The 23,861-nt window shown below is 42.0% G+C and overlaps 1 protein-coding gene across 1 annotated transcript in view; it reads right to left on the bottom strand.

Moving 5' to 3' along the window:
• CNTNAP2 (contactin associated protein 2) overlaps nt 1-22,624 on the bottom strand; it is a 2,786,505-nt gene extending 2,763,881 nt beyond the window's left edge. Inside the window, exon 1 of the mRNA XM_073630449.1 lies at nt 21,838-22,624. Coding sequence (XP_073486550.1) covers nt 21,838-21,925 — 88 coding nt within the window. The 5' untranslated portion in view covers nt 21,926-22,624. The remainder of the gene's footprint in view (nt 1-21,837) is intronic.
• Between the last annotated feature and the right edge of the window lie 1,237 nt (nt 22,625-23,861).

A 23,861-nucleotide genomic window follows, 5' to 3' on the forward strand; every position in this document is an offset into this window, starting at 1 on the left:
TGAAGGTTTTAGTATGCATTCCACCAGTCACTATAAAATTAGATGTTAGACTTAAGTAGAATTGAATTGGTTTAAAGTGCTTTTGCTACATAAAATTGCATGTGCTATAAGATAAGGATTATTGTTATCTGGAAGAGAGATAAGTGGAGCATTCATATATCTCAGCTCTTAATTCACTAGCTCTCCTGTTCTGCTCTACCTTTGTGAATTCAAGAACTGTAGGTATGACTAGGTAAGGTAACTGGATACAAAGAACATAATGAGTTTTTCACTTCCTCTCCCCAACACAGATAAGTTGTTCTATTGATATTGCAAGAATTTTATCAACTATTTTAAATTATTACATAACATTAGAGACGTTAAACCATTTTTTCATAGCTGATAAAACATTTTTAAGTAAATTTTTCTAAATGAATATAAAACAGACATATTTACTATCAAGCATAAGATGTTTAAAATACCAGTAATATAACATAACTAGTTCAGACAAACATTAAATATAAAGATAAACTACAAATGGCATTTACAGAACTCTTCTTTTTGTGAAAAACCTACATTACATGCAGGTAATTCCTTTTTGTTGGGGTATTTTTATTGAGCTTGCTCCATGTAAGTCGGTACCAGAATAGAGAATTCTTAATGCCAGGGTGGCATTCCACTACCACCATCAGGATGAGAACACACTGTGCTACAAGTCAGCCAGCTGCAGTATTTCCTTTAAGTTGCAAGCTAGCATACCAGCAAGAAAGCTATCAGAAAAGCAATGGCATCTGAGAAAGGAGAAAGCAGAGTGTTGCTGCGGTGTTTGGGACAAACAGAGCATGCATAGAGACGCTATGAAGGGTGGGCATTTTAGGTGGATGATAATTTACTGGTATAGATGTTTTTTGTTTTTTTTCCCGCAAGGTTTTTATTGATTGAACAGAAAAACAAATACAATATAACATTGTCATGGTCTTGCAGTCATAATAATATTACAATGGAAATGTAGTACAATTTACATTTGAACATTAATTTTGGTATGGTATTTTGCATAAATCTAAACATTCAGTTTTGAGTGTGTTAGTTAAGAGGGATAAAGTGAATACAATGGGGTGGAGGGGGGGATAAAATAATAAAGAAAAAAAAAAAAAACAGGGGATAATAAGGGAGATAAGGTGGTGTTGTATTAATAACTCCTTATACATTCTCATGTCTCTTTTCTCTTTTTTTTTCTTTTCTTTCCTTCTTTCTTCTATTGAGAATAGTTCCAGTTATTAAATAATAACTGCTTTATAGGCAGAGGAGTTTTTGAATTCTAACCAATTGTGCCATATTTATGTGAATTTGGTTATTATCTCCTGTGATATGCTAATGAGTTCTTCTATTTTTTCTATGTTATTTATTCTACGAAACCACTCTTTTTTTGTTGGAGTAACATTCGAACACCAGTGGCAGGGAATGCAATGTCTTGCTGCGTTTATCATGAACATTGATATTGTTTTTTAGGGATAGAACTGTGGTATAATGGGTATTGTGCTGGATTAAACCTTAGGGTTTCATGAACCATTTTCCAGAATCTCTGGATCAAAGGACACAACCACCAGACATGTAGCATCGAGCCTTAATCACGTTTACATCTCCAGCATCTATCGGAGATCTGGGGTGAAAATTGATGTAACAAGGTGGGAGTTCTATACCATCTCGTAATAATCTTGAAACCACACTCTTGGGTGGCTACATTTAGAGAACCTTTGTGTGCATGCATATAAATTGTTTCCCAGTCAGTTTGTGTTAAGTTTATATCAAGGTCTTGTTCCCAAGCATGACATGCGGTATTGGAGAAGTCTGTTTTACCCTCAAATAGTGAGTTGTATAGGGTGGAAATGATGTGTCTTTGTGGGGTTTTTTTCTAAACATAAGTCTTCTAAGGTTGTAAGAGGTCTTGACCAAGCTTGTGCTATTTCTTTTCTGGTCAAAAAATGTCTGCTTTGTATATACAGTATCTCACAAAAATTAGTACACCCCTTACATTTTTGTGAATATTTTATTATATCTTTTCATGTGACAACACTGAAGAAATGATACTTTGCTACAATGTAAAGTAGTGAGTGTACAGCTTGTATAACAGTGTAAATTTGCTGTCCCCTCAAAATAACTCAACACACAGCCATTAATGTCTAAACCGCTGGCAACAAAAGTGAATACACCCCTAAGTGAAAATGTCCAAATTGGGCCCAAAGTGTCAATATTTTGTGTGGCCACCATTATTTTCCAGCACTGCCTTAACCCTCTTGGGCATGGAGTTCACCAGAGCTTCACAGGTTGCCACTGGAGTCCTCTTCCACTCCTCCATGACAACATCATAGAGCTGGTGGATGTTAGAGACCTTGCACTCCTCCACCTTCCATTTGAGGATGTCCCACAGATGCTCAATAGGGTTTAGGTGTGGCAACATGCCTGGCCTGTCCATCACCTTTACCGTCAGCTTCTTTAGCAAGGTAGTGGTCATCTTGGAGGCGTGTTTTGGGTCGTTGTCATGTTGGAATACTGTCCTGCGGCCCAGTCTCTGAAGGGAGGGGATCAAGCTCTGCTTCAGTATGTCACAATACATGTTGGCATTCATGGTTCCCTCAATGAACTGTAACTCCCCAGTGCCGGCAGCACTCATGCAGCCCCAGACCATGACACTCCCACCACCATGCTTGACTGTAGGCAAGACACACTTGTCTTTGTACTCCTCACCTGGTTTCCACCACACACGCTTGACACCATCTGAAGCAAATAAGTTTACCTTGGTCTCATCAGACCACAGAAAATGTTTCCAGCAATCCATGTCCTTAGTCTGCTTGTCTTCAGCAAATTGTTTGCAGGCTTTCTTGTGCATCATCTTTAGAAGAGGCTTCCTTCTGGGATGACAGCCATGCAGACCAATTTGATGCAGTGTGCGGCGTATGGTCTGAGCACTGACAGGCTAGCCCCCCCACCCCTTCAACCTCTGCAGCAATGCTGGCAGCACTCATACATCTATTTCCCAAAGACAACCTCTGGGTATGATGCTGAGCACGTGCACTCAACTTCTTTGGTCGACCATGGCGAGGCCCATTCTGAGTGGAACCTCTCCTGTAAACCGCTGTATGGTCTTGGCAACTGTGCTGCAGCTCAGTTTCAGGGTCTTGGCAATCCTTTTATAGCCTAGGCCATCTTTATGTAGAGCAACAATACTTTTTTTTTCAGATCCTCAGAGAGTTCTTTGCCATGAAGTGCCACGTTGAACTTCCAGTGACCAGATGAGAGAGTAAGAGCGATGACACCAAATTTAACACACCTGCTCCCCATTCACACCTGAGACCTTGTAACCCTAGTGAGTCATATGACACTGGGGATGAAAAATGGCTAATTGGGCCCAATGCTGGAAAATAATGGTGGCCACACAAAATATTGACACTTTGGGCCCAATTTGGACATTTTCACTTAGGGGTGTACTCACTTTTGTTGCCAGCGGTTTAGACATTAATGGCTGTGTGTTGAGTTATTTTGAGGGGACAGCAAATATACACTGTTATACAAGCTGTACACTCACTACTTTACATTGTAGCAAAGTGTCATTTCTTCAGTGTTGTCACAATAAAAGATATAATAAAATATTTACAAAAATGTCAGGGGTGTACTCACTTTTGTGAGTTACTGTAGTTCCAATGTGGGATCAAGTTTGGGTTAATTTCTTTGTTTAATTCGTCTCTAGATAGAAGTGCTCCTTTTTTAAAGAAATAGATGTTTTTTAAGTGCAACTTCATGGTTGTAGTTATTCTATAACTGTAAGGGAAAACATTAATACTAATTAACTCATCCTGATGCTAGATTTGAAAATATTGCTCTAATTAACCCTGCCATAGGACCTGGGGGGCAGGCCTGGACTGGGACAAAAAATAGGCTCGGGCAATTTAGACTGAGTAGCCAATTTTCCAGCAACCGTCTGTTCGCGAGGGCGGTTGGTGATGGGATAATCACGGAGTCAGTCCTCTGCACTGTAATGTAATGGGGGACTGTGATATAAAGGGGACTGCACTGTAAAGTAAACTGTAATGACTACAGTCCATCTTCACAGTGCATTTGCCTTTTCATCACAGGGCCCCTACCAATCACAGCCCCCCTTCACAGGGCCCCTTGCAGTCATGCACCCTCCTTTGTCTCTGTAATCACAGTGGCCCCTTTTACTCTCTGCCTCTCCTTCACAGTCCTACCTTTGGCAGGGCAGAGGCAGGATTCAGCCTGTGTGTCCTCTACTAGCTCTCCCACCTGTCCAACAACGTCATCCTATCAGCAGAGTAGTCTTTATCCTTTTTTATTTTTCACTCATATTTTTCTCTTAATTTCCTCTCCTTTGTCTCTCTTTTTCTGTTTCCTTTTTCCTTTTTTCTCTCTTTCTCTTCTTTTCTCTATTTTCTACAGTATATGTTCTTCTTCCCTCCATACCCTCTTCTTCCCCCTTCCTTATCTCCTTTTTGCCGCCATTCATCTTTATCTTGTTTACCTGTTTTCCTTCTGTGTCTCCTTTTTTTGTATGCACTCCGGATGTATGCACTCCGGATCTGATGGCTTCACTTCTCTCTGAGCACTTAAACTTCTCATGTTTACTATCTCCTTCACTCCCTTTAGTTTTTTGAAGGGATGTAATCTGCCTAGGTGGGCGGCGTCTCCTGACATCATACATTTCCATGACATCAGAGGCCCCAGCCCTGGCAGCATCCCCCGTTGCGTAGCTATCTCCAGCCGCAGCCCGCTGTTTTAATTGGATCCGACCTGCTGCCTAGCAACCACAGATCCCTGCACTCACGCTGTTTAGTGTACAGAGCTGTGGCTTCTCCCCCCCCTGCTCTGCTGATAGATGACATCGTTGGCAGGGCAGGAGAACCTGGAGAGGAGACACAGGCACGGCCGCATAGCAGGAAGTGAGCATCGACCGCGGCCTGTGTTAACCCTCTCCAGGCCGTGGTCGCCGCTTAGTTCCCGCTGTGTGGCCTGGTCATCAACAGGCATCGGATCATGGCCCCGAGGTTGAGCCCGGCGGCCCCGGCCCACCGGACAAATTTCCGTTGGGCCCTATGGCCAGTCCGTGCCTGCTGGGGGGTGACAAGAATTGCAAGAAAAACAGGCCCTGGAAAGAAGGCCAGGATTCTGTCTGCAACCATATGGCACGTTTACCAACCTGCTCTGCACACACTTATTTCTTTAGTGCTTAAACTTGCCTTCTTTGCTACTGTTAACCACTAAAAACATAAGCATGTATGGCATAAGAAAGATCATAAGAGGAATAGTTGAATGTAGTGACCAGATTATCTCTTTAATGAGAGGACTACTTGTATGGGGGCTTGCAAATGGCTGTGTAATGGTGCCAAGAACACAAGTTCCTGCCCCACATCTTCTTGCTGCCAGAACCCTCCTGCTTGAGGTTTTAACCCTCTGCCATCTTATGTCCATCTCCTTGCTAGAGGTGTTCACACGACATTCCTGGCCATTGACATTTATATCCTAAGGAAGGAATGTCTACGGAAAAAATTAGGCTTGCTGCACTTTATTGGTATTACTTTAGGATAGCAGTACACATCACATAGACATACTATCCAGGGTTCACTTGACAGCATGTTGTCAATCACACATAATGTACAAATGCAGCAGTCACATGTGAAAGCATCACACAGTACATTTTAGTAAGACATCTTCCCTACTTAGTCTCTCTTCTCCCGGGGTCATCAGTACTCACTCATAGGGTCTTAATTTGCCTTAGACGGTGTACCCAGCTCACTGCTCTTTACAGGTAACTTCCCTGAGACAGGATCACTACAGACACCTCTGGCTTGAATACGCTTCTCCCAGGTCCTCCAGGGAGATAGCCTCACTCCAGGTGAATACTTGGCCTAGCCTAAAAGGCCTTTTGCAACAGCCTCCATCACCATAAGAGTCAGGATGTCTACGACCGACTCTTTTGGGTGCAGGTCCACCTCTACCTGTCCTTCAGCCTTGTCCAGAGCCTCCAAAATCTGCCTTATGGCTCCCATTCCCCAATTGCACTAGGGCTCCTCCCAACCAAGTTTATATATGGGCACTGACTAACCCATGACATCACTACAGGAGGGCTCTAACTAAAAGAGACCTATCACCTGATTACATCTTTCTCCTTTACCAGCACTATTCTGGGACAGAGCCACCTTGTGGCAGACTGAATGAACCTGAACCTCACCAGGTGAGATTACCATTAGGGATGGACACCACACCATCTAATCCCCAATCAGCAAGCCAAAAATCTAAAGAAATATGAGTTCCTTTCAGAAATGATTCAGAGGTTGAGCCAGGCTGGTTAGTATCTCTAGAAAGAAAGTTTGTGAATAGTGGAGGTTGCTTTACAGTAGAAGGTTCAGAATTTTGAAAAGGAAACACAACCACAAACCCAGAATCAGGGCAATTTGGTTGTCCTTATAATGGTTTGCCACTAAAAGTGGATTTCTGTATTTTAGAGGTTAAATTACCATGGTTATTAGATTACAGAAATCTATATGAAATTGAGATTTAAACTTGACTATGTATATACTTTCTTTGCGTCCAGTAAAAAAAAAAAATGTATCTACATTTAAAAAAAACCTTTGTGTCCACTTGTCTTGGTTGAAGCTACCAGTCCAAAAATTTCTCATGGTGGACCTGTAAATCTTTTGACCAAAGGTCTGTTTTAAAGACTGCCAATGCATTAACACTTTAATGCCGCGTACACACGAGTGGAATGTCCGACAGAAAAAGTCAGACGGAAGCTTTTCATCGTATATTGCGATCGTGTGTATGCCTCATCTGACTTTTTTTTTAGAAAATTCTGACGGACCTAGAAATAGAACATGTTCTAAATATTTCAGTTGGAACCAATTCCTATCGGGAAAACCGCTCGTCTGTATGCTGTTCCGAGGGACCAAATATGAAGCATGCTCTGATTTAAGTACGAGACGGAAGCTATTGGCTACTGGCTATTGAACTTCCTTTTTCTAGTCTCGTCGTACGTGTTGTACGTCACCTCGTTCTTGACGGTCGGACTTTGGTCAGACTTTGGTTTGACCGTGTGTAGGCAAGACCGCTTGAATGGAATTCCGTCGGAGAAACCTTAGGAGTTAATTCTGACGGCAAAACTGATCGTGTGTACAGGGCATTAGCCACATTCAATAAAAAACTGGTAAACTTTTGCCAGAAAACTTGCTTGTCAGGAGAGGTATCATGGAGTGCTTTCTGAATATTATTTATTGCTATACAAACATGCACTAGCTAGCTCAATGAATGAAGATGTAGGTCCTGCTGCATTTTTTTGCAGTGCACAACAATGTAAATCATGCATTATGGTGTTCTGCTATGTGTTTTAATGCAGATGCATTCTGGATATTTACAGGGCCGGTGCAAGGATTTTTGTCTACTCAGGCGAAGGTTTATTTTGCCGCCCCCCCTGCACACTGTCTCACATCACCTCCCTTCCAGAACAGCAGTGTGTAATGAAGAAGGGGGTTATGTATTACCTGCTGCCCCTCACAGGCTACAGGCAGCTGACAGGTGAGACAAGCTAAAACTTCCACGCAGCGCCCAGTAGGAGAGAGGGTACAGTGTTAGGAAATGGAAGACATATATTTTAACCACTTAAACCCCTGAGCTATTTTTTACATGGTTTTGTTTTTGTTTTCAACCTGCAAGGTAAAGCCATGATGTGCTAGTAGGCATTGCATACATACTAGCACATTATGTGAAACTTAGCTTTAGAACGAAGCCCTCTAGCAGCCCGCTGTCACCGCTGACTGGGCTCCCATCTTCCTCCCGGGTTTGTGGACTCTAGATGTGTGAGTGGCCGGAGCCACAATGACATCACTCCCACGCATGTGCATGGGAGCTGCTGTTTGTGGCCGTTCCTTCAGAGTGCATTTGCTGGTGACATCACCGGCTGCATCTACAGTAAATATCTCCTAAATGGCGCACTTTTAGGAGATATTTGCAGTAACTATAGGTAAGCCTTATTATAGGCTTAGCTATAGGTACAAATTATGCATGGGAGTTTACTCCCACTTTAAAAATAATTTTAGGCCTGAAGATTACTTAAAACCCCCAAAACATTTTATATTTTTGAAAGCAGACACCCTACTGAAAAAAAATACTGTCAGTTCAATTGTCAGTTCTAACATGTGTTTTTGTGTGTTTGTGTGTGGGGTCGGGGGGGGGGGGGGGGCTCTAAAATTCTTTTGTTCTTTTTAAATGTTTAAAACTTGTTTTTTTATACACGACTTTATTGCTCACTCATAGGGTCCCCTACATGATAGCATATTGGTGACAGGTATTCTTTATGGTGCATCTGGAGCCTATCCTTTCTGGTGCACTAAGGTGGCTGCCAATACCCACTCTGCTGTGTAGAGGCAGAGCTCAACTATCCAATAATCAGCCGCACTCTGGAACTGCACATGTGCAGAAAAGAGCCTGGAAAAATCTGCAAAATTTATGGGTGCTCTTCTCCTGTCTATAGACATTTAAGAACAGGAGAAAAGTGCCCCTTTTTTTTTTTTTTGCAAATGATCTGTAATTATCCATCTTGGTTTTAGCAACCCAGACTGACTGTCCTCATGTTTCCTGTTCTAACTGTCCCGTCCTCCCATGTCCCCTGCTCTGTCCCCATCTCCATTGCCCTGTCCATCTCTCACCAAGTGTTCTGTTTTGCCCCATCTCCTTTTCTCTGTCCCCATGTACTCTTCTCTAAATGGCTCATGTCCCCAGCCAGTGAGGTAAGAGCAAGACACATAGATGGGAACTCCCCATCTATGTGCCTTGCTCTTATGACTTTATGTGCACTGCATCTCTCCTACTCTGTCCCCATGCTGTACATGTCAGCACGGAGGGCTGTATAATAAAGACAGTCACACAGGTGGTTTATGAAACACTTTGCCTTACCTTCTACTCCACTGAGGCTGCAGGATCTCTCAGCTCCATTCCCCATCCTGTGTCTGATGGCCCCTCCCCCTGCTCTCACTCGGCTCTTCCTCTCACAAGTTTCCAGAACAGCAAGGATTGCCTACCTGCTACACTGGATGTGTCTCTGCTACCACCCAGGTGGGAGGAACTGATCTTCATAGCGGGGGGGGGGGGGCTGCAGGGAGAGAAGCAGGTGCTGGAAACAAAACAAAATGTGTCTGCTCTTCATCTGGGAGGGAGAAGGAGGGGCTGGGAGAGCGGCGGCAGTAGTACACTGCATTCACAGAGCCCCGGGAGATGTCCGTGTGAGCTAGGCTGGCATAAGTACATCTTCAACGGCTCCTGGTTTTAGAGCCCCCTACGTTCTAGTGCCCTCAGGCAGCTGCCTAACCTGCCTCATGCTTGCTACGGCCCTGGATATGTATTGAGTACAATTTAAAGTGGTTGTAAAGGCTGAAGGTTTTTTTTTTCTATGCATGAAGGTAAAAAACCTTTGTGTGCTGTTCCCACCCCCCAGCTCCCTTTAATACTCACCTGAGCCCCCTCTCGATTCAGCAACATGCACCGGAGTCTCAGCTGTCCCGGGTCTCTCTCTCCTCATTGGCTGAGACACAGCAGCGGGGGACCATTGGTTCCCACTGCTGTCAATCACAGCCAGTGAGCCAATGAGAAGAGATTGGGTCTCAGGAGTGAGCACGCACCAGTGCACCCATAGCAAGCCACTTGCTATTGTGGGCACTGGTCAAGGGGGAAGAACCAGAAGTGTCAGCGGGGGACCCAAGAAGAAGAAGAGGATCAGGGCTGCTCTGTGCAAAACCATTGCACAGAGCAGGTAAGTATGACATGTTTGTGCTTTAAAAAAAACAGACACACCTTTAATATCACTTTAAAATGAATGGCACCAGATTACACCAACATATACTATGGTTTTGCATGTCTTTCTGTATGTTGCCGCAGTGTGAGTAGTGTAAATAAGTAATGCTCTGTTAATACTTTGCAAATTGTATTGGAAAAGGGATATTTGACATAAAAAATTGGCAAGGCTTTAGTTAGGAAAGAATAGTTTAATCATTGCTAACAGATTCAAATAATACCAAGGAGTTATGAACATGTACACATACAAAATTCTCCCTACAGCTATATAAAAAAGCAACACATTTTATCTCATTAGAAAGTTTGAAAACAAAGGAATTGTCTGCTTGATTGTTATGGACAGAGTGCAACTAATGCACATAAGTAACCATAATGCCTATGTTAGTGGATCAGAATTGCAGAACTACAGCCTTACATGTTTTTGTCTCATCTACACCTGACTCTGCTGCTTGTTTAAAAAAAAGTGCTACTCTTTAATATCCCCCCCCATTGTGTGCCTTTGAATGACCAACGTATACAGCAGGGGCGAACTGACCATTAGGGCACTCGGGCACTGCCTGAGGGCCCGGGGCCAGCAGGGGGCCCCATGAGAGTACCTCAGTTCCAAGGAATCCCTGCTTATCCCAGAGTCCAGTGACGGAATAAGTCCCAGCACTGATCTCTGTTAGTTCGACTGACAGTGGCTCGCTAGTGTCAGGCACTCTGGAGTCAGGATATCTTTCCTGCATCTCTTGCGGGTGCCCAGGCTCCCTCTCGCAGCGATGCCCCTCTGTAGCAGCCGACATCTCTCCCCCATGAGCCTGCACACCACAGAGAGAGCTCACTGAGGATGATCCTCCACGGCTCAGATGTACACAGACAAGAGGGGGAGCCTGGGAGGAGGGACATTACACTGTAAGAGCCGCTCTGATTCTGAGGTCTGTGCATAGTTTGTGGATAGAGGAGGGGGTTGGGGGCAGGTAACGCATGGAGAAGTGATGGGAGAGGGGGGTGTAAGAGGATATGTACTGGGGGGAGTGCGATTTGAGGGGAGAGGACATGTGCTAGTAGGGGGTGTGGGTGGTGTGGGGTATTTCAAATCCAACCCCCCCTTCCCCAGAGTAAAGAGATGTCATCTGCCCCCATCCCAGGGATCCATCCCAGGGATCCCTCTCTGCCCCATCCCAGGGATCCCTCTCTGCCCCATCCCAGGGATCCCTCTTTGATCCCATCCCAGGGGTCCCTCTCTGCACCCAGCCCAGGGGTCCCTCTCTGCCCCAACCCAGGGATTCCTCTCTACCCCCATCCCAGGGATCGATCTCTGCTCCATCCCAGGGATCCATCCCAGGGATCCCTCTCTGGCCCATCCCAGACATCCCTCTCTGCCCCCATCCCAGGGATCCCTCTCTGCTCCCATCCCAGAGATCCCTTTCTGCTCTCATCCCAGGCGTCCCTCTCTGCTCCCATCCCAGGGGTCCCACTCTGTCCTCATCCCAGGGGTGCCTCTCTGTCATTATCTCAGGGGTCCCTCTCTGTCCTCATACCAGGGTCCCCCTCTGTTCTTATTTCAGGGGTCTTTCTGTTCTCAACCCAGGGTTCCCCTAAAAACCAACTGTGATAGGGAGCTCAGGACAGTAAGGGCTTGTTTACATTCACAATATGGGGGTGGTTAAACCTCATAGTTTATGCCTGTTTTTACCCCCACCCACATCCCTTTTACCTGCAGGAGCCAGGGGTGTAGGTGTACACATGTTGCAGCCTCAGCAGGAATTATAAACCCTGTCATGCTTGGCATGGGGCGGCTCTGCAAAGGCAACCAAGTGGTTAAAGCAGGTGATAAGGAGATGTTGTATTGCCTCATCACATTACCTGCTTTAACCCCTTAGATCCCACACTAGCATGCTGCCACTGTGTGCATTGCACATAATTGCAGGGTGTTTGCAGAGTGGCCCTATTCACTTGATTGGGTCACAAACACCCACCAAAAGCAACGGGGGTATCATTCCTGCCACAGCATGTGTACATCCTCAGCTGCTGCCTCTGCAGCTAAAGGGGGTAGGGACCAATGTATGTAATGTGGGCAGTGTGGCAGGGACACAGGGGGGCCCCATGATCTCCTATTGCCCAGGGGCCCCATGAGTTGTCAGTCCGTCTCTGGTATACAGGCTCCTTGGGCTACAGGGGGAGTTGATAACAGCTACTACACCCTCTTTGGTGCACATAACTTCCACGGAGCAAGTTTCATCTGGATGAGAAAGGGTTATACAGCCCACCCAATCCTTGTGTACACATTATCCCAGGGCTCAGGAATGTTACTTAGAGAAGTGTCTTAGAATTGTAAGACAGACTACAAGTACATTTACCAGAATCTTGTTTTGTCTGTATGAGAGAGGGTTATCTGCAGAGAGCACCATTCCACCAGCAAATGCACAGCAGGATTAAAAAAAGATAATTATTCCCTCAAGAGGAACTTCCACTTAATGATGTAAAACTAAATGCAACCCTGTATAATGGCTTTTTTTGCAGTACTTCTACTTGTGCTGTTCTGTTTCCACATCTCCATCTTGAAACACCCATAATCAATATCCAGTTGCAGTGGAGGCCCATCAATAGGGGGCGCAGGGGCACCACCCCCCAAAGAAAAAAAAATGGTTCCTATAAGAGTGCTGGACACTATGTGTCTATGGGAGGCATGACGTTTCCCACATCACATGGTCAAGATCCAGAAGCTTTACTGGCTAACCCTTAGAGCATCTTTGGGGCACAGAGCGATGCACCTTGAGCACTCCCACTGTGGAATTTGTCTCTGTTTGTTGCCTAATGATTGGCGGCCTGCAGGATGTAGGACGGTGCTTTAAGCATTACTGCATCACGCGTTTGTGTTACATCTGGTTTCTTTCCACGGCCACCACACGCTGGAGTGGAACACACAGTAGGCCAAGAAAAACTGCTGGTGGCCCAGTGGTTCAGACAGTCAGTGACTCAGACTCAGTGTGTTGTTGTTGTAAAGTCTTGACAGGGAGCAAGCACTGCAGCATGGTGGACACTGACTGGACGGACCATGGTGATTGTTGATAGCATGAGGCTGCATTGATGGGCACACCGGCACACTGAGGCTGCATTGATGGGCACACTGGCACACTGAGGCTGCATTGATGGGCACACTGACACAGTGATGCTGCATTGATGGGCACACTGGCACACTGAGGCTGCATAGATGAGCACACTGGCACACTGAGGCTGCATTGATGGGGCACACTGAGGCTGCATCCATGGGGCACACTGGCACAGTGAGGCTAGAATTCATGGGCACAGTGAGGCTGCATTGATGGGCACGCTGGCACAGTGAGGCTGCAATTCATAGGCACTGTTGGGCTGCATTGATAGGCACAGTAAGGCTTCACATTTGACAGGCACAGTGAGGTGGCAATTGAAGAATTTTTCAGTTTGTTTGCACCACCCCAAAAAATTTTGAGCATCAGCTGCCACTGGCTAGTTGTCTCTATCTAATTTTCACAGCTAGCCCCTTATTGATGAGCTGCTTGATTTTGGGCATGCGCAAATGTGCCACCGATCCTGATGTGCATTCACGATCAAAACAATGTCATCCTTCAACCTTCACACTGAAACACAGCCTCCTGCTATTTGTTATGTGGATATCACAGGGGACTGCAAGTGGCAGATCACTACATCACCTTTCATTTAGGCAAGGGATCAGAAAGTGGGCGACTACACTTTTACAGGTGAAAAAAAAGGTATTTACTTGAACTAAATGATAACATTTTCTGTGGCTGTGTAAGAGGGATAGGGAGAAGAAAAAGATGAGAGGAAGTTCATTTTGTGTTGCAAGGTTCGCTTTAATTTGCTCACTCCCCTGCGTTTTCTTAAGCCTCATACCCACGATTGGATTGATAGCCAACAAAACCGTGGACTTTTGTCTGAAGGGCGTTGGCCCAAACTTGTCTTGCATACAAACGGCAAGGAATTGTTGGCCAACAAATACAAACGTAGGGACATACTACGTTGTTTTTTGGGCTCCTTCTGCTAATTTCGTGTTAGTAGAAGTTTGGTGAGTGTTGATTTGCGCTTTTCATTTTGCACTTTTCATTTCGCGTTTTTCATTTCACGCTTTTCAGTTTGTTTCTGAATGGCCGTTTGTCAACCAGCCATGTTGCGGAATCGGACGAGATAATGTGTTATTTATTATTGGCCTTGGAGTTATTGCTTTGACATTTTTTTTGGTTAAATAATGATTTGATTTGGCATATTTTCTATATTTTTGGATGCATAGAATGAACTTTATGGTTAAGTTCTATTGGCAGATAGCATGTCTAATTGTATTTGTTTTCTTTTTTTAATGCACAATTAAAAAAAAAATGTGGAGAATAATACTTGGCTATGTGTTTTCTTTACTTCAAATGACAGTTTGGGAGTAGGCAGTTACATTTAAAAAAATACAATGTAAAATTGACAAGGGACAACAACATATTTGTATCTTTGATCTTAAAAACTACGGGATAATGGTGTTATGGTAACTTGCCCAAATAAAAAAAAAAGAATAATAATATTATTCTTGATATTACTAGAAAAAAAAAGCCTTTGAAAATGTGTTTGCAATAACTCCATCAGTATCACCAGCAAAGCAGCTTCATTATTATCCCATTAAAGAAGAAGAGGATGTGTGCTGCATTTTTTGATTTCATAATTTGCCACATCACAAATGTTAATTCTACATTATGAACGCTGGTTTACAAGACTGACCGCTTCTGGCTGGTCCTTGCTTCCGAGCATGCGTGTTTGTACTTTGGACTTTTGTCCGACGGACTTGTGTACACATGCTCGAAAAATCCGACAACAGACATTTGCCCACGGCAAATTTTAAAACCTGCAATCCAACATTTGTCTGTGGAAAATCCGACAACAACAGCCTATCATCGCACATTTCCCGTCGGAAAATCTGATTGTGTGTACGAGGCTTAAGAGTCTTATGCAACTGCTAACTTTGTCTGGTTTAATTTCTTTAACCTCTTACAAAGAATTCACTCCTGCATTTCTGACTGCAAAAAATGCCAATCCCTTTGCCATGTCTTTTGTAATGTTCAATCTCTATTTAAACACAAAGCTGAACTTCAGACAGACATAAAAAAATCGATTATGATATAAAGTCAGGGCTTTTTTTCTCAGAGAATAGGTGCAGGAACTCAACCATGCCCGCCACACACACATACCTGCCAAATGGCATCAAACAGTAGCTCTTCCCTCTGCATACAACCCTCTCCCTCCACTGCCCTCATCTTCTCCCCCCTCCTTAAAAAGCTCCACCATCTGTCATATGTTTTACCTTTGTTGCAATATTAAGCTGAAACACCTATCTGGCTGTAGTACCTCCCAGCATACTATACTATACTACAGTCACTTGCAAGGGAGATCATGCAGTAGGAGCATCAACAACTGGTCACCAGGGAAAAAATTGAAACCACAGAGGGTGCAGCCTACCACGCACCCTCTCCTGCCCATGACTGCACTGAACCCTGGGCACATGTTCTGTATCTCCCTGGTCCCTGTCCGGCACTCAGTGGGATCTGCGCAGGAGATCTGACCTGTGGGAACTACTGGGAGATAAGCTATCACTTCTAAACGTAGAAGCTGGACTTCAGTGTTACCAAGTGATAGTGGTGAGCAGGGAGCAGATGACCTGAGCCAGAGGTGGTGGAACTGAGTTCCCCCTAGTTCCTGCTGAAAAAAAGCCCTGTATAAAGTAGATTTAAATACAATGTGTAGAAGTACCTGAACATGTCATTGGCTTTAGGTTCCTGTAACACTGCACAGCAGAGCTTACAGTGGAAAAGAGAATCTGTATTTGAGCCAGTTCCCATTCAATTATTTTGTGCAATGCTCTTGATCCAATTTTGTGAACATGCAGCTAAAATAGTATAGGAATTATGTGTGTTTATAACCCTAAAAAAAAAAAAAAAAAAAAAGAGAGATTCTGTTCCCTTATATCAGAATAAAAAGCACAGTGCTTGTTCTGTCTAATCTGCCCCTCTCTAAACTGTAAAACACCTGGCTGACCCTGCCAGTTCCTGTGTACTGATCATGATAATCATGGCTGCTGAGCCCTGACTATCATGGTCAGTTTACGTGTCTCCATCATCCACAGCTCTCCTCTGTCCCCTTCTGTCCTCTCCCCTTCCCTCCCTGCCTGTCAGCTCTGTGTCTGTGCCTCTGTCTCCACCCCCCTCCTGCTGCTATTTGTAGAAAATTAAATATTACAAATTGTCACTGCCAGCCCCTCTATTATATCTAGGCATAACACAGAAGTGTTTTAATAAAAGCTGGTCACGTGACCCCCGGTCTCCTACTCCGATCCAGGGCTACATCGGAAGGGGCCAAGATCTCCCTCTGACATCAGTCGGGGAGATCACATGGCCGCTCAGCCCCTCCTGCTGTAGCCCTGGATCAAATTAGGAGACCGACCAGGAGTCACGTGACCGGCCTGAAATTAGCTGTAAAAAGGTATTTACAAGCTTTTTTTTTAATAAAACACTTACCCTGTGTGTTATGCCTAGATAAAATAGAGGGGCTGCCAGTAAATTGCATTTTTGTGGTAACAACCACTTTAACTCATCAGTATGCTGTGGCTTGCCCATTGCCCAATCAGCAATGTAGGGCAGGTCCTGGATCAAGCTGTATTGCCTAACTACAGTCGAAAAAAAAATTAGGTCTCAGATTTTTTTCTGCTGCCTTAAATGGATTACAAGACAAACTGACCAGAATTATAAATCCTTTGTCTGGTAAAACAGCTTACACAAGAATATCAGCTGTGTTTTCCCAGAGTTTAGCTTTGATTGGCATTCAGATTTCTTTATTTCACACCCACTGTCTTTGAGTAGCCACTGTACTGTATTTCTTTATACAATAAAATAAATAAAAGGAATTAGGTAGTCCAGCTGTTTGTGCTGGAGTTTGTAATTGTATATTTATCATCCCAGACTATTATGGATACTGATTGTACTCTTGTATACAATCATATTGTGATGAGTTTTGCAATATAGAGCACCTAATAGTCTTAAAGAAATGGATTTAACATGAGAAACACATTGACAGAGGACATGCCTGTTGATGTTACTGTATTTTCTGATCTCTTATACACTTCTTTCATCATATACAGTATGGTGTTATTGAAACTTTTAACTACTGGAATATATCATTAGTCCATTAATCTAAGTTATATTTCATGTATATATATATATATATATATATATATATATATATATATATATATATATATATATATATATTGTGGTTTGCTGATGTTGATATGCTGAACTATTTCTTTCCTTTTATTGATTTTGTTATCTATACATTTTTTGAGGCGATCATCACAGCAATTAAAGGAGAGTGATAGATCCCCTAACATCAATATTAATATGTACTGTATTTTTTATCTGCATGACTGATGCCTCAAGCACATACTTTTCCCATAGCTGCTTTGGACCACCCATTGGGATCCTTTCAAAAATCATTTACTTTCATCTCATCATTTATTTGTTCTTTCTTCTCAGATGACTCCAACTAGCTCCACAAAGCATTATTTTATTCTTTAATTATTTCCACACCAGGTAACTTGATGGACATGTGCCATTTTTCAAGCCAACTACAACGTATGTATCATCATGTTGCCCTAACGTTTCTCTCTAACCATTTCACTAATAGATGCTTTTTTGATAATCACTGTAATTGCTGCACATTGTGAATATAGTAGGAATCCAATATTGGAATGTTACTCACAATTGCTGCATATTGTTAACCCCTTTCTTTATTTCCATCCAATGCTTAACCATGCCCCACCTATCTGTCACTCATTCGGATCACCTAAACTCCCTTATAATAATCCTCTCTCTTTCATCTCCAGGATTTTTCACATGTATCATCAATTCTTGAACGTGTAGTTATCCCCTAGTATCTCAACCATCTCAAATCTTTCTTGTTATTACGATCTTTTTTGCACACATATTCCTTTACCAACATCTTCCACCAGTGTCACTTTATTTCTTTCCTTTTTTTAAAGTCTACATAGTTGATCAGCATTTAAAACCATTAATGCATTTTACTTTGATCTGTAAGCTTTTACAACCTGGCCCTGCCACCATTTTTTTCACTATGTATTACATTGTGTTTATCCTTCTATGCTTGCTTTAAGATTTTCTCAGCCTGTTACTTGTTTCAGAATATTTTGGGGTTATATAAAGAAAGACCATAAATAATGGTAATAGGATATTACAGCAGCTTCTACTTAAAGATGTAGGAATGTGTCAATCTTTTCATCCAAGACTCACACAACATTCACCCAAGATTAACACATTTTCATATAACATTCAGTTAGAGAAATGTGTGAATTTGGGGTGAAAGTTGTGTAAATCTTGGGCAAAAATATTGATAAATAGACCCCTTGGAGTTGTCATTCATAGTTTTCCCGGTAGTAGTGAATGCATGACTTTTTATAAAAGTTAATCTATGACATACTTGGAGGAATTTCTCAGAACCATAGTTTGGCAGGGTGAACAGAAAGTGCTGGTCTATCGTGGATAAAAATATAGCCCAAAAATATAGCCATATGCATATAAAAATTTTTCTTAAATAATGACCCAGGGTAGATTATGTATACTTTCAGTGTTAGATGAGGAAAACATGGCAGATGCTAATGATGCAAGCTGGTTTACACACTGCTGTAAAGGTCATAACCAAGTGCATCAAACAAGTCTTTTTTTCATATTATTCTCTTGTGTTTCCATTATGATCATTCTCACACTATGTAGATTTGTTGTTTTATGCTGATACATTTTTACTAATGATTCTAATGAAGCAATTACACAAAATTGCACTTGTAATGGTTCAATAAAAGGCTCTTACTCAACCAAAAAGTTTCCTGTCTATATCAGAGTCTTTCTGGATAGACCACTTGAATGTTACGGATTTATATAATGTAGTATAGAGTAGTCCGGTCAGCCCAGTTCACACATAGTGCTTACTAATGGACTTATTCATAGATCAATATTGGGCTGCATAGCAGCCAATCTGATTTTATCAGCTTGGCCAGAAGAAAAAGTAAATGTGATGTATAAAGTAGATTTACCCAAGGCAAACAATCATATTTAAGTTTACCGAAATCAGAAAGATCGAAAATGAAATCTGTCATTTTGCTATGAGTTATGAAGCTTTGCATACCACTGTTTTCCTGCTTTTTAGATATCAATATTTGCCACTGGGCACAAATTTTATTTTGCCTGGTCAAGGTCTTCGACTTCACAAATGAAACACATGGAAGATCGCTTGTTGTCTGAGAGTTATGGGAATATTGCTTGAAGGCAGCAAGGGTGTCATGAACTTCAGATTAAATCATAAGCAATGCTGTTAAACACCTCATCTTTCAGAGTGTGCTCTGCTCACATCACAAGTTGAAGGCACTTACTGAGAACAGAAAAGGTACAATGTGATGTGTCAGCACTTATACCGGAGACTTGCTGTGGCGATCCGTAACCAGTGCAGCGCTAGCTGTCTGGGCTTTTATCTATACAAAGTGCTGTACCTCACTGACTACTACATTACAGAAGAAATACTGCTGAGATCTGGATATCATACAGACTGCAGCCTGCTCGGAGAAATGGATTTCTTCTATCGTCATGCAGATACTGCACTTTTTCCTGCTGAGTTAATTGTTTTGCTTCAATAATAATATTCTGATTTGTAAGAGATTACACAAAAAAATAGTGTGTGGAATGTTATGTAGGAAATGGAAATCTATTTAATGAACATTCCTCTTACTTTGTCTAGTGATGACCTCTCCTGGTTGAGTTGTTCATTATAGATATTTATTCCAAAAATACTACTTAGAAGGACACAAAGTGGAAAAACTAATGACTGTAAACTGTACAAACCAATGAATAGAAAATCCTTTTAATTCCCATATAACCGGTCATGAAAATGAAGTATTTTTGCTCTTTTCATCCTATCTTTATATAAGATTATTATATTACAAGAAGGAAATGTAATAGTCAGACACAAATTTTAATATGTGGATGCAATCTCCATGGCTAAAGATGATCATTGGGGAATCGGTAGGATTAAACACAGATTTTAACATATTAAAAGGGTAAACTTGCATTTTTTTCATTTGCTGCCATGTCAAACCAGCAAAAGATGTAAAACAAAAAATAAATAAAAAAGACACATCAGGTGTATATATTACAGTCAAACTAGTTTTTTGCTAAGTTTGACTGGGTATCTATTGAAAAAAATAATATATACCTTCAGTGGATCAACTGGTAATAACCTAACTTGTTTGAAAAGTATGCCATCATCGACAGTACATTATGGTAAAAAGTTGCATTCGGAGTCATCAGCAAAGCCACCTTTGTGGTCTAATATGAAAATCACAAATTAGACAATATGACGGTACTTTCAAAACAGTCTATTCTATACGAAGAATCATAAAAAAAAGAATACAAGGTATACAAGGCATGAGTGGTCAACTCAATTGAGTGGTCAACTGCATTTTATGGCATCTACTTTGTCTACTTTGGCATCTACTTTGTCTTTATTTCACAAAAACATGCTGAAACCGCTGAACATCAGTCATCCTAAGCTTACCCTTTATAGGATACCATATGGCTTCAAATTACTACAATACTTTCTACTGCATATTTAATATGTAATAATGTGCGCTTCCCTTATGGTGTCTAGAAAACACTAACACAACAGCTAAAAATTTCCATTAGAAAAATCAATAGAATACTGCTACTGTCACAATAAAACAAATGTCTGATATTGCTACTTTTGCAAGTCACAAGTGGGCTTAGTGGAGAAAAAAAAAAAACTTTTGCCAGCCACATTTTACTGTACTGACACCTACAGTAAAAGACAAGTTAAAGTCTGAGATAATGCAGTGGTATATAAACTCCCCTTGCATGAACCTCTAGCTGCTTAGAAACTCATCACTAGACCACAGTAATAATTGATGGTCAGGGGGGAAGAACACTGGAGATTAGCAATCATTTAACAAAAAATCTGATGACAGGTCTAACTCTGATGTCCATTATTCCTGATCTATTAACTGCATGGGCTTCAGGATGTATCTGTCAAAATCACAGTGGTGTGCAAAAAGAGAATGATTAAACCTATAGTGGTATTTCAACCCTCCTATACAAACAGACCAGAGAATCTAACTTTTTATACAAGCGGTGGCTTGAGTTCAAAGAAGCATTACCCTAATGCATTAATAATGAGGTTGCACTGCATGTATCATTCTGTATTCTTTATGTTTACCATGCAAATAATTGCCACTGCACCAAGCATTACTATACAGCGCAACAAATATAACATCATACCGTTATGTGTTTTCATAATAAAAATAAAAGAAATTTAAAATAAGTAACCACTTTTTTTTCCAAGTATTCTTTGAATATTTAAAAAAAAAAAACAATACACAGCAAAGCAACTTGAATCTAATCAGAGCTGGAAACACAATGCACAATGAACTTTTTTCTACTAGCCGATGATGTATGTCTACTATAAAGCAAAGACAGTATGCAGCATCATGCACTTTTAGCTACTGAGCCAACCAATGTTTTATTCCCAATGACTCATAATGAGGCAATGCATTCAATTCCTGATCTTTTACCTAAATCCACCTTAATTCTAATTCATACTAAAGATATGCAGCATCAGGCTACATGTGATTTTTCATTTGGATGTCCTACAAGCAAATATTTTCTTGGCAGATGAACATCACCAAGTACCAACACTGACAGCAAATAAGAAATGACAAGCACTCAAAGGGGTGGGGGAGCAAAATGATTCAGAACTTTTAGGAAAGGCCAACTCTTAATAGGTGCAGTTTGTGTGATCTAATGCAGTGGCAAGCACATCCATATTCCACTTTAAGAAATATTCATAACAGGGATGGCCAAAGAACTGTTTTAAAACAAGTGAGCAGAATGGATCAAAAAAAGCAGTACTGAGACTTACGGGATTCAGGGCTGGCACTCCAGGCGCTGCAGTACAGGCAGCTGAAAATCCCCAGGACCAGAGCAGAGCCTCTGCAAATCCAAAGCATGGCTTCTCAGTGTCCCCAGCTTTAACTCCAGATCCCACAGGGGGTTATCCCAGCAACTTCTCCCTCTGTGTCCTCTTCTGTTGCCTTGACAGCTAAGGGTGACCAGGGAGAAGGAGGTGGTGGGCTCTTGAAGGAGAGGGCAGGAGGAGGTTGGCACAGGGCTTACCCTTTAAAGAATAACAAAACCCACCCCCTTGTTCTGCAGGACCCTGACTTCTTCTCCTTCAACGTCCAAGAAACAAACTTGCTTTGCTGAAGATCATGCTTAGAGATAGGGGAGGAGACTGAGCGAAAACAGAGAGGTCTGAGCAGGAGGGATGATGCGTAGCCTAACAGGAAAATCCCAAAATGGCCATGTGCAGGCAGGTTAGGGCAGAGCCAGGGATGGGAGCAATGTAATGAGGATGCTGCAGCTGAGTCCTTCCTCTCCCAGTGCTAGCCTGAGCTCAGATACACACAGTCACCGGCTCTATATATGCATGCACACAGCAGGGCAGGCAGTCCGAGAAGACACTCCCAGCACACACATTCACAACACTTCTATATTTATTCAGCAGAGAGGAAGAACTGCCTCACTACTGCAGCATCAGCACCAGCTCAGACTCCAGGATCAGCCTCCCCAGTCCAGGGAGCTCATTGTGGAATGTGCTTGTAGGATGAAATGGAGCAAAGGATGGGCAGGATGATGGCACAAGTCCGTGTTTCTTTTAATCTTTGCAGCAGCTCCTGCAGACTGATGGAAGGGGGGGAGGGAATGTATTAAAAGGCTGATCAGGGAGCAAAGAGATGCTGAGGTTACAGCCTGCAGTTCACTCCTTAATCAGTAGATGGCCTTTTACCAGAGAGTCAAGGCAAAGCTAACACTTGCTACTGTATCTTCTTAATGCAGGCAATAGGATGCTAAAAAGTGAATCTAGAATCACATTGTGTATTCTAGTATTTCACATATTGTCTCTCTTGATTATTTTTTATTATTTTATCTGAACAGGCAGATGTATGAACCGATAGCATGTGTCTAATTAGTATCATGCGTGAATACATTTATGTATATTCCTATGTATGCTTCAATGATCAGTAAACTGGATATTTAAATCTTGCATTACTATGGCATGTTGGAGTGTGTTTTCACTGGACCGTATCCATCTATAAAAATATATATAAAATTGAGTCATATAACAAACACGAAAATATAGCTTGCCTCTGACAGTGTAAATTTACCCCATATTGGTACTATATGTCCATTAATGTATCCTAGGAGCAAGTAAGCTTTTTTTATTGTGCACACTATAAAAAGGACTGGCCATAGAGAGAGAGATCACGCAGTTGACCAGCTTGAACATGTATTGCAATATATGTGAACCTAAAATCCCTCTTTTAAGCAAAAGCTTGTATGGGATATGTAATGGTCTATAACAGTGTGCAAAGGGTTCATTCAGAATTTTGTGAACATGGTCACCCCCCCACCCCTTTAGTGCCTCCTATTTTAGATATAGAGAGTGTTATCACAACAATAAAGCTAAACTTCATATAAATTTAAAACACAATTTAATATGATTATAAATTATTATTATTAAACAGGGTTTATATAGCACCAACAGTTTGTGCAGATCTTATAAATGCAATAAATATTCATTAAAGTGACTGTGTCACCACAATAAAAGTTTGAAAAAAGTAGTGCTTGTAAAAAAAAAAGAAAAGAAAAGAAAATGACTCATCTGCCTGCTGACAATTTTTACTCAATTATGGCTTATTAACATGGCTGTTCCTGGCTATACACCTCCCAGATCAGCATTGTAAGAAGATCAGAGCAGAAAAATCGGATCGATCCTGGTCGTTACATGTATATGTGGCTGCACCGCAGTCCACACACTGACGCATTTCGCCCCACCCATCGGAGCTTAGTCATAGACTAAGGATAAGTGATATCCTGCGCCTG

The sequence above is a fragment of the Aquarana catesbeiana genome, linkage group LG05 (assembly GCF_042186555.1).
Source record: "Aquarana catesbeiana isolate 2022-GZ linkage group LG05, ASM4218655v1, whole genome shotgun sequence".
Taxonomy (NCBI): Eukaryota; Metazoa; Chordata; class Amphibia; order Anura; family Ranidae; genus Aquarana; species Aquarana catesbeiana.